The sequence below is a fragment of the Pygocentrus nattereri genome, chromosome 26, assembly GCF_015220715.1.
Source record: "Pygocentrus nattereri isolate fPygNat1 chromosome 26, fPygNat1.pri, whole genome shotgun sequence".
Taxonomy (NCBI): Eukaryota; Metazoa; Chordata; class Actinopteri; order Characiformes; family Serrasalmidae; genus Pygocentrus; species Pygocentrus nattereri.
Genome location: NC_051236.1, coordinates 10,220,244 through 10,232,556, shown reverse-complemented (window position 1 = coordinate 10,232,556; position 12,313 = coordinate 10,220,244). Strand labels below are relative to the sequence as shown.

Below are 12,313 nucleotides of genomic sequence, written 5' to 3'. Positions count from 1 at the left end.
CTCTCACGGATTGTTGAGTCTACGTGTGTTTTGTGGATTTGGAGAAGGCTTACGACCATGCTCCACGAGATATCTTGTGGGAGGTCCTCCAGGAGTATGGGGTGCTGAGGTTACTACTCTGGGCCTTTCGATCTCTTTACTCCCAGAGTGTGAGCTGTGTTCGTATACTCGGCACTAAGTCAGACACTTTCAGTGTTGGTTTCTCCACTCCTGATCGTGATATTCATGGACAGGGTTTCAAGGCGTAGCTGGGGTCAGGAGGGCATTATGTGTGGAGGCCAGAGGGTGCCGTCTCCACTATTTGCAGACGATGTTGTTCTTTTGGCTGGATCACATGTATGCCTCCAGCGCTCACTGGAGCGGTTTGCAGCTGATTGTGAAGCGGTTGGTATGTGGATCAGCACCTCCAAGTCTGAGTGCATGAGTCCATGGTCTTAGCCCAGAATAGGATAGCATGCCCAATCCAGGTAAGGGGAAATTACTTGCCCCAGGTAGAGGAGTTTAAATATCTCGGGGTCTTGTTGACGAGTAATGGGAAGAGGGATCGTGAGATTGCCCGCAGACTGGGACAGGCAGCAGCAGTAATGAGGTCACTGTACTGGACTGTAGTGGTGAAGAGGGAGCTGAGCCATAAGCTCTCTGTTTACTACATCCAGACCCCCAACTATGGTCATGAGCTGTGACTGAAAGAATGAGATTGCAAATACAAGCTGCAGAAATGAGCTTTCTTTGCAGGGGTCACTGTGAATGATCTGGAGGAAGTTGCAGGGGACAGGGTCGTCTGGGATTCTCTGCTTCTGGGATTCTCGTCGGATGATAATCTAACAGAGTGGACAGTAAGTTGACAGTGTTTAGAACTCCAGCAGCACTGCCATGTCGGATCCACTTGTACCAGCACAATACACACAAACGATGATCCACCACTCAAATAACGCCTGCTCTATGGTGGTCCTGTGAGGGTCTTGACCATTGAAGAACAGGAAAACAGAGAAGCAGATAGACTACAGTCTGTAATTGTAGAACTATAAAGTTGACCTATATGGTAAGTGAAGCTGAAAAAAAGAAAGTGATTGAAGATACAAGTTGTACTTGATGAAGTGACCACTCGGGGGAAGGTTAAACATGGGGTTAGCGACAGTGGTTGCACGTTCCATCTCCTTCATGATTGTGGCTATGCGCTCTCATACTGCTGTGATGCATCTTATTTTGTGGAGAACTGAAGATTTCAGCTCTGCTGTTGCTTTCGTTTCTTTGCAGGTTGTTAATAAACATATGGTTTCCATTGATTGAACATAGTTTTTAACCGCCAATGTGTTTCAGTTACTATGTGAGCATATATATATATATATATATGTGTGTGTCTGTGTGTGTGTGTGTGTGTACCATCAATGGTTTTAACTCCTATAAGATTTTAAGTACCTATGGATTAAAGCTTGTGTATTCTTGTTACAGTGGACACTCTTGAGCGGGCCTGGAGTTTTCCACTTTGTAGTTGCTTTCTTTAGTTTGCAGCCGATTTTTATCTGCAGGTCTCCCACGACCACTGTCCAGTGCACTCTGTTAAGGGTATAACCTTAAAAGCAGTTTAAAAGCTGAATTTGAATGGCAGGGCTACAACTGTACAGTTAGTCACAATACTATACAAAGTGCAAACAGCTAGGCTTCAGCCTGAAGTATGAACAGTTTAAAGTGTTAAAACAGGACAATGTTTTATTGGTGTTAAAACATGATTAGTGTTTATAATTTATCATATTAAAACATTATTAACATTTTAACTTTGGAGGCCTAGTAATTACCTATTTACAAATTTCACTATGAATTAGTTAGGAGTTACACAGCTACCGGCATTTATATTCCATTTTTTATTTGTTACAATATTAAGCAATGGCCACAATGTCAAAAATCTAATTCAGTTTTCATGAAATTCAAATCATTATACAATATCTCCTGTTCTACTTCTGAAACCTAATGTGGTACTGATTACAAGCTTAGAGTCTGTACTTTTAGGACATTTTTTCCACTTTTTTCTCCATTTCTAGGAATAATGCTGCTCCTAAGGGTTCACATTATTTTTAAATGTATTGTTTTTTACATATTTGCTTATTACATGTAGATATTTTGAAAAATAGATCCAGTGTGATGATTGTCGTTCCACCCTATTTGGTATTTCAGTGATCTATTTGGTAAATCAGCCTCTGTGTAGAAGCTTTTCTTTTTTAACTTTGACTTTCATTTAACACTGAATACTGAAGCAACGAGAGGGATTGCTGGTATTTTGAGTTGTCCTTTTAGATGAAACACTCAACAGACTCGCAGTAACATGTCAAAAACCTATGAAGGTTAGGATTAGGTTTTGGGTTGGTTAGTTGTGCCAGGGTGAGGGTTAGGATTAAGTTTTGAGTTGAGGTTAAGGTTAGGATTAGGGCCAGGGTGAGGGTTAGGATAAGGGCTAGGGTTAAGATTAGGTTTTGGGTAAACTTGGGTGAGGTTTGGTTTGGCATAATGAAAATAACATTAACAATATATCTACTTAATGTCAGTAATGTATCAACAGAGCATTTACAAGATACACATCAGTGTATTCGGATACTTCACTACTGAGACTCCACTGATATGTTGATGTGTTACTGATAATCTGTTAAGAATTTATTAATCACCTACAAAGGACCTCTCAAAATAAGGTATTACAGAGTTTTGCACCCATCTCTTTACTTACACCAATCTCACTTTGACTGGCAGATCCACTCAGACTCTGATGAAGGGGATGGCTCTATCAAGTACACCATATCTGGAGAAGGCGCAGGGACTATCTTCATCATTGATGAAGTGACGGGAGACATTCATGCCACTGAACGACTGGACCGAGAGGAGAAAGCCTTCTACACGTTACGAGCTCAGGCTCGAGACCGTCTGACCGACGCACCACTTGAACCAGAGTCAGAGTTTGTTATAAAAGTCCAGGACATCAACGACAGTGAACCCAAGTTCCTGGAAGGGCCGTACATTGGAAGTGTGGCTGAACTGTCTCCTATTGGTAAGACATTTGTAGACTATTATTCAGGGAATAATTTGTGAATTTTCATTACAAATGTGCTTGTGCAGGATTGCAGACTGCATGTTGAAAATTTTGGGACAAGTTGACTAAAATCTGAATTTACTTGATATTCATTAATAACAAATAATAGCATAAAAAGGTTGTAAATAAAACATAAAACACTTTCTAGTAGGTCTATATTTCCTGTATTTTACAACACTCGGCTCAATGTTTATCAAAGCATCCTCCTTGGTAAGAAGAGGAGATTTTTCCTACATAATGATTTGACAGTTTTTTCTAAAGTACAGTTTTGACAAAAAAGGCGCCAAAAACGTTCTTTGGAATGATGCTTTTGAGGAGCCACATTTGGTTTCCTAAAGCACCTTTTTCAATGAATGTCTCTATTTTTGCAAAAAAAAAGCAATGAATGTGGAGAACGTTTTTAAACTAACTTCCACAAATGTAATGGTTCCAAACCATTGAAAGATTCTTTCAAGAACCATACATTCAAGACAAGAAACATGTAAGGTTTTTTTTGTTGTTTTTTTTGGGTTTTTTTACTGAACAAGGTATTGGAATTTCACACTGGAAAATGGTTTTTAGTACCTGTTCAAGATTGGAATCAACAGGACGTAGCTGCGCTCGAGAATGTTCTTCTCTGTCTTTGGTAACGCAGCTATGCTAATGCATTAATTGCTATTTTTAGAATTTTTACTTTGTAAAGAGTACCACAAGCTAGAAACTAATGCTAGATTTTATGCTAGCCTCCACACAAGTGTTTTTACTCTTATTTTCAGCAATGTTTTGCTGGACTCCATATGAGTTTGATTAAATGTAGACATTTATGTGAGTGCATGTATATGAGGGTAGATGTGGCATAATTACAAAAAAAAGGTTCATTGTGGTTAGTAAGAGTGAGTTCCATGAGGTGCTTCAGCCTAAAAATAGTCAAGATTCCCTGAACAGCTTTTTCTGTTAATGCTCTACACTCTGTTAATGTTCTATACAGGTGACAGACATAAATAAATATGTATATAGGCCAACCAAAATGAAGTACTATAAATGTAATTATTTAAAAAGCTCTTTATGATGCAGTTGTGACAGTAGCCATTGATGCCTCATACATTTTACCATACTGTCTATGCACTTTACACAACACTAGGAGGGAGAATAGTCATCATGTTTTAAGTATTTTTACAGGATCATAATTCAGAAGAGAGTAGTTTGAATACACAGTAATATTTAGCAGAATGGTTGATTTACTCACTTTCCCTGCTGAAGAACAAGGTTCAAGGCCAGTGCAGGGAAGCACTTGTTAGGTTTCTGCCATTTTGTCTAATTTTGTCACTGCATGTGTGAGGGATTCATTTGTCATTGTTGCCCTTATTAATGAGTTTATCGTGATTAGGATAAAAATATTGCAACATCAGCAGAGAGTGGCCATGATCTGCTGCAAGAAGTGCTTGTTACTGATAGGCACATTGGTGTCAGAAGTAGGATAATGCCCCATGCAGTCTGGGAAGAAAATTTCAGGTGAATAGTGAGAGAGGCAGAGACTGGTGGAAGACCATGACAACAGGGACAACATGGGGGCCATGCCAGAACAGCATTGTCACCATTAGTCTTTCACCAGGCTCTGCTTTTCCTGCTGCTCACGTGGAAGATTCTTGAAGTGCCATTTCTCCCCAAACCACTGAGGCTGCTATCCCACTTTTGACACCAACTGCAGAAGGAGAAACACATGGAAGGTCCCTGATGGCGACCTCCCCTTATACAAAAACAACCACACAATAACTCCACTTCTCAACACAGAATATCACAAGAAACAACTACACATAACTTAAACTAGCAAAAAAAGAATACATATTCCTTTTCATACCATGCGTCTTTCCAGAGTCTCTTGTTGCCAGTGCCAGCCAGTAGCCGGTTGCTACAATATGATTAATTGTACAGCCCTATTTGGCATTAAAAGGTGAAGTAATAGCAAAATGGCAGGGTTCCCAAACTTTTGACAGGCAGGATATTTGTTATAGGCTTATGGGTTGCTCATGGGGCTGTGATTTCCAGGTTCCTCAGAACACCTTTATGTAGGTTTGTTATTATAAACTAGGTGCAGGTTACAATAATGTAATCACTCTAGTCCTCAGCAGCAGTGAACTTCCTGATTGGAATTAATTCTTGCTTCCTCAGCACGGTAGAGTCGGAGCCAGGGGCAGCACTTTCTGTAACGAGGAAGGGGGGGGGGGGGGGTAAAGGGAGGGACGGAGGGAGGGAGAGCAGTTAATGTTTGTGCCATCTCCACTTCTCCTTCCCCTTGTTTCTCCACCTCTCACATTAAGCCAGTGTGCACTTCATGTTTTATACATTGAACCGAGCTCCAAGCTTAATGAGATAACATCACTGCTTAGTCAAGCATTTCCTGTTTGGCCCTCCTGTAGAACAATTCCTAATGGCGTCAATGTTAGCATCTTCGTGATAAGGTCACTTCTACTCTGTCAAAGTAAGACAGTGACAGGTGATAGCTCAGTCCGATATAAAGAAGAATGGATGTTTCACAACACTTCAGGATGAATGGATCCATTTCAGAACAGAATACTAAGTGGTGGTTCATTGTTTCCTCCATTGCTTGAACATATTCATATTGTGATGCAAACAGTCAAATGATAAATTTCACCAGGGTGGAAAGGAAGGTTTTACCACAAAGGAATTATAATATTTTTAAGCTTGCATTTTTCCTCTGTCACACATCTCACTGACATTCAGGTACATTCAGAGATGTTTACTTTGACACATTAAAATCTGCTGCCAGAGTTGGGATGTGCACATCTGCTTTGGGTGTAACAGTTCACCCCTTCCACAGTTCGTCTCAGTCCTTAATTTCTGCGCTATGGTTTGCTTTGTGTCATGGTTCAGAGCGGGAAAATTGAACCACTTTGAACATAAATACATTAAACATATGTTTTATGCAAGTTGTCTGAATACAAATCTTAAAAAAAAAAAAAAAAATAAATAAATATATATATATATATATATATATATATATATATATACACAGAGAGAGAGAGAGAGAGAGAGAAAGAGAGAGAGAGAGAGAAATAAAATACATTTAAAAGTTGCCCTTTTACAAAACTGTTGTGAAACAAAAAGTAAAAATAAATGTAAACAGCAAGTACAACAAAACATCAAATGTAATCATCAAGAGGTAGAGCATTCGTACCAATCTATGAGTATAAAAATGTAAATAGCAAGCAAATTAAATGTAAAAATCAAGTGAAATAAATCTAACCATTGCTATCAAAGTTTCCCTTTTATCGAGACAGTAGCTGGTAGAAGAACTTGAGGTATCCAGCTATTTATTATAACTGCAATGAATTGTGTCTCACTCAGTTCTTCCCAAAGTTCTGCTTTTGTTTCTTTGTACGTCTTTGGTACCACGCATGAACCAAAATTCCTCATTCTCTCAGAATCCCTCAACCTCTACAATTTAAAATGGGCGCATATCTAATACGATGAATCAACCTATTGTCTTTGTTACTGCAGGAGCACGGTCAGGGGTAAGGGAGATTTTGGCACTGAACATTGCTGGAAGCGTTGGCTCTGCTGTCGATAGCCTGAGTGCTCTGTGATCAAACACTGAGCAGCACGCTCTCTTGGTGGGGGAAAGAAAAACTGTGGCTCAGATCATGTGCACTATGAGCCAAAATTTTGGAAATACATTTTCAAAATTTTGAGGTATCTGTACTCAGCTTGTGTTACATATTGTAAAGGCAGAAATAGTTACCATTTAAGAATACTTTTAGAATACCTACCAACTATGTAATAATAAAAAAAAAAGTTTAAAAGAAACCATTAATGCTTGTAAATATTTTAGAAACAGCACATACTCCTTGGACAGAATCTGAGAAATTCACCTAACTACTTCTTTGCAAACACTAAGGTTCCTGCTAAAGCCTGAGTAGCCTGATAAATCAATGTGGTGATCAGTTCTTAATCTCCGTGTTAGGGAGCTCTGTTAAAGCCTGAGTAGACTGATAAATCAATGGGATCAGTTATTGATCTCAGTGTTACTGAGCTCTTTTGAGGGATGAGTAATAATAATGAGTCAGTGGTAGACATACTTATAAGTGATATTATTAGTGTAGTATAGGTTAATCTATCTTGCTATATAATCACAGAATAGCATCTTTATCGTCGAATGACAATATAAGCAAATGTGGCTGTGCCCATGACCAATAATTTGTTGTGTTGATGTCATTAGATTTTAATTGTTCTGGGGAAGGGAGAACATATAGGTGACGCTGGGTTACTGTGCTAAAATGCTTGCATTATTCCAGGTGGGTCAAGTTCAAATATCTACATTTTATGAATGTGCGAGTATAAGCTTTAGCTTGACAGATATGCTTGTGAGAATAGTGGGAAAAACCTGCATTGGTTCATCCCTAGTACAAACCGGATTCCAAAAAAGTTGGGATACTAAACAAATTGTGAATAAAAACTGAATGCAATGATGTGGAGATGGCAAATGTCCATATTTTATTCAGAATAAAACACAAATCACAGATCAAAAGTTTAAACTGAGAGAATGTATCAATTTAAGGGAAAAAATATGTTGTTTCAAAATTTCATGGTGTCAACAAATCCCAAAAAAGTTGGGACAAGGCCATTTTCACCACTGTGTGCCATCCCCCCTTCTTCTTACAACACTCAACAGACGTCTGGGGACAGAGGAGACCAGTTTCTCAAGTTTAGAAATAGGAATGCTCTCCCATTCAAGTCTAATACAGGCCTCTAACTGTTCAATCGTCTTGGGCCTTCTTTGTCGCCTCTTCCTCTTTATGATGCACCAAATGTTCTCTATAGGTGAAAGATCTGGACTGCAGGCTGGCCATTTCAGTACCCGGATCCTTCTCCTACGTAGCCATGATGTTGTGATTGCTGCAGAATGTGGTCTGGCATTATCTTGTTGAAAAATGCAGGGTCTTCCCTGAAAGAGATGATGTCTAGATGGAAGCATATGTTGTTCTAGAACCTGAACATAGTTCTCTGCATTAATGGTGCCTTTCCAGACATGCAAGCTGCCCATGCCACAAGCACTCATGCAACCCCATACCATCAGTGATGCAGGATTCTGAATGGAGTGTTGATAACAACTTGGGTTATCCTTGTCCTCTCTGGTCCGGATGACATGGCGTCCCAGTGTTCCATAAAGAACTTCAAATCGTGACTCATCTGACCACAGAACAGTCTTCCATTTTGCCACACTCCATTTTAAATGACCCCTGGCCCAGTGCAAACGTCTGAGCTTGTGGAGCTTGCTTAGAAATGGCTTCCTCTTTGCACTGTAGAGTTTCAGCTGGCAATGGCGGATGGCACGGTGGATTGTGTTCATTGACAATGCTTTCTGGAAGTATTCCTGAGCCCATTCTGTTATTTCCTTGAAAGTGGCATTCCTGTTTGAGGTGCAGTGACGTTTAAGGGCCCGGAGATCACGAGCATCCAGGAGAGTTTTACGGCCTTGACCCTTAGGCACAGCGATTGTTCCAGATTCTCTGAATCTTTTGATGATGTTATGCACGGTTGATGATGATAACTTAAAAGTCTTTGCTATTTTACGCTGGGTAACACCATTCTGGTATTGCTGCACTCTTTCTGTGCAACAATGGTGGAATTGGTGATCCTCTTACCATCTTGGCTTCTGAGAGACACTGACACTCTGAGAAGCTCTTTTTAGACCCAATCATTTTGTCAATTGAGCTAATTAGTGTTAATTGGTCTTCCAGCTGTTCGTTATATGCTCAATTTCCTTTTTCCAGCCACTTATTGCTACTTGTCCCAACTTTTTTGGGATTTGTTGACACTGAAATTTTGATTCAACATATTTTTCCTTTAAAATGTTACATTTACTCAGATTAAACTTTTGATCTTTCATCTATGTTCTATTACGAATAAAATATTGACATTTGCCATCTCCACATCATTGCATTCAGTTTTTATTCACAATTTGTTTAGTGTCCCAACTTTTTTGGAAACCGGTTTGTAGTTTGTTTAAGCACAATTATGCCTGATCACATCTTTCATGAGGAGTTTTTTTTTTTTGAGAATGTGCTGTGTAACTGAAGCTATGTGCATTCTAAAAGAACCAACTCTAGACAAAACCCATTGGCAAAAACATTAACAAGCTTAATATAATAGTATGCAATTTAAATGAATATAATTGGTTCTTTAGCTATTTATATCCTTTTGTATTCATTAAATATGTTGATTATGTACAATCATTCACTGTCTCATACTTGTCTTTGCCATTTTAGGCTTCAACAGGCTGTTAATAGATGGACTTTGTCATCAAATGATTAGCACTTTAAACACCATCGCAAAGTCTTGAGCCTGATGTACACAGTTAACACATTAACTCATTGACTATGGGCTTACACTGCACTCTTCAAGCATCGCAGTGTCAAACTCTTTAGCATATCAAACGAAGGCTCCGTGCCTGCATATAAAGAACTCATTTCTCCCAGTCATTTGCCTACAACAGAGGTTTTTACTGAACATCACACTGGTGATCACAACTAATCAGGCTAATTGTCACATAACAGACAGATTTAATTTAACAACGTGTCCCAAGCAGTAGCACTCCCGTAACGAACCCCCACACAGATGTGGAAAGCGAAGTGATCTGTGGAAATATGAGATTTAATCACAGCTACTGGCTGGGCATGATCGCCACAGTGTTTTATTACCAGAGTGGCGAATGCACAGCAATAATAATAAAACCATAATCACAGACAAGCCCCCACCATATTCAGTTCACTCATCACGCTTGTCTCGTTTCCTCTCTCTTTCTTTCTCTCCTTGGTCTGAGACAGTGTATCTGGCCTTTAGCAGGGCGCTGAAGTCCAAGTTGAATTTGTTTGCATATAATTCATGCTGCTTTGATAGTCCGTCTCGTATAACACAATAAGCGAGTGTGCAGCTGGGACGCAGAGGCACAGTGCACTTGCGTGTTTTCCACTTGGTAATGGAATTAGCATGAAATTACTAGCAAGGGTGTGAATTTCATTTGTCTTCTGGAGACAGAATTTGTGCATTACAAATCTGCTTGAGGCCATGGGCGACGCCTTCTGCTTTGTAATTTTGACTCCAATTTGAACACAAATTTCAGTACATGTATTTTATATCTTAATGTGAGCGCAAAATAATTCGGCAATTAAACCCATTTTCCCACTTACCCTTAGTCAAACAAATTATTGTTACCATTTGTCTTCTTAGCTGGCATAATGAGCAGAAGTTTAGTGGAATTACTAAACAGTGCATTTTAAAACCACAAAAACCTATAACAACTCGAAGTTAAGGTGCTCAGGCCCTGCTCCAATTTGCCATTAACATCATAGCTTTAATCAGACCTGAAATTTAGGTCTGAAGCTGAACCCGAGGATGTTCTGCCCTAGCCAAACCTGACCCAACCCCAACCACATTATCATTGAGTCAAAACTCTACAAAATTCTGTCAGAAACTGACATAATACGACACATCAACTAAAACACTGAATAAAACCTGACACGACAGCACCTGTTTCTGTGTAATGACAATGTTGGCTGTCAGAGCATGGTTAAACAATTTAGAAAAATAATCTAAAATAATGTGTTATATATAAATAATCAGCTGTCCAAAATAATCTGTCCAAAAAAAAGTTGAAATTCTGCTTTAACAAATTAATTCATGAGATAGTTTTTTAAACAGCATCAATTTTTAGTCTGTATAAGTTTTCCATAGTACACTGCTCTTACACTGCAGTACTGATTTAGTGAGGGTTAACTTCATCTGTTTAATATTTTTGGTCAAACAAACATCCTATTGGCTGCACTAAAAGTACTTTCCTGAACCAATTTACTATTTATGTCTCATTTTTTCATCAACATGGGCCTTGTGGAGTGTGTGCTTCTCCAACATACATATTAAAATAGTAAGTATAAGATAATGAAGTAGTAAAGATTCATATTAGGAGTAAGACTAATGTGCGGAAACAGGGCAAAATCTGTTGAAAGTGGGAGGCAGGCTATGAGAATGTGAAATTTAAACCTGACCTGAGTGAGATACAGATGTGTGAAATTATCTGCAAACCTGACCAAACCTAACCTGAACAAGCTGGTCTCACCAGGTTTGGAAAAATATTTCAGGCTCTAATTAACATGCAGCCTGAGTGATCCATTCATAAGGGAACATCGCCAAGTACAGGTGTGAACAAGGTTCAGTGTGTCTCTAAGCACGTTGTAAGCTAATCATTCAAACCACCTTAGGAAGTAGTCAAGGCACATGTGACCCCACATTAGAATAGAATAGAATAGAATAGAATAGAATAGAATAGAATAGAATAGAATAGAATTCAACTTTGTCATTGCGTATGTCGCAGGTACAAAGCAACAAAATGCAGTTTGCATCCATCCAGAAGTGCTTAGCAGAAATTTAAATATGTGTGTTACAATGTACAGTAAGTATAGTATATACAGGTTAAAAAAAATATGAGGGGGTATGAACATGAAGGGGGTTATACAGGTTAAACAAGAATGTACAGGTTATAAATACATTTTACATTTGTAGTGTGAATGTTATAAACAAACAAACAAAACAAACAAGACACAAACTGCATCAGCACAACAGAGATGTCTATAAGGCAAAATGGCCATTAAGTACAAGTTATTAACTGTTCAGGAGATATTTCTAAGTAAATATTCAATATTAATCTGCTTGCGTTAAGAAGAGTGAAGTCAAAAGAACGTGAGTTAAAACAAGAGTTTCCAAAAGATTTTCAAGAAATGATTAAAAACTATAGAGAAAATGATACTTCTAACATCCATGCAAGACCTGGTAGACACCATCAAAATCCTCATCACAAACAGCACCACTTTTGTTTTTGAGAGAGAGGAGAGAATCAAGCTGCCTGAGATCTGAAAACGTGCACAGGTGTTTCTGTCCATCATTCCACTAATAACTCAAAATCTGTACTGTATGTCTTGCTGTCCACTTCTAATCAGATCACTAGAGACAATATGTTAATGCCAGATATGAACAGGGTTTTAATCATTTGTAGCATTTTGATGAAGTCCACTTCTTTGTCTGTTTTATTTTGGTCTTATAATCTTTAAAAAGGCTGTTCCATCATTGTACTTATAATGGCTTCTTGTTTACTGCGTCTGATCTGAGAAGCCTTATCTGAAAATCTGTGTAGTTTCTTCTTAAGCAACTGTGTCCTAGTTATGCTCATATGTGAATGTGATGCAT

The 12,313-nt window shown here is 38.7% G+C and overlaps 1 protein-coding gene across 2 annotated transcripts in view; it reads left to right on the top strand.

The window, feature by feature from the left end:
- The window catches only part of LOC108431838 (cadherin-22), a 237,705-nt gene that overhangs the window by 128,310 nt on the left and 97,082 nt on the right, over positions 1-12,313 (top strand). For both annotated transcript variants that reach the window (XM_017705251.2, XM_017705252.2), the window contains exon 4: positions 2,740-3,034. In XM_017705251.2, the coding sequence (XP_017560740.1) occupies positions 2,740-3,034 (295 nt within the window). The remainder of the gene's footprint in view (positions 1-2,739; positions 3,035-12,313) is intronic.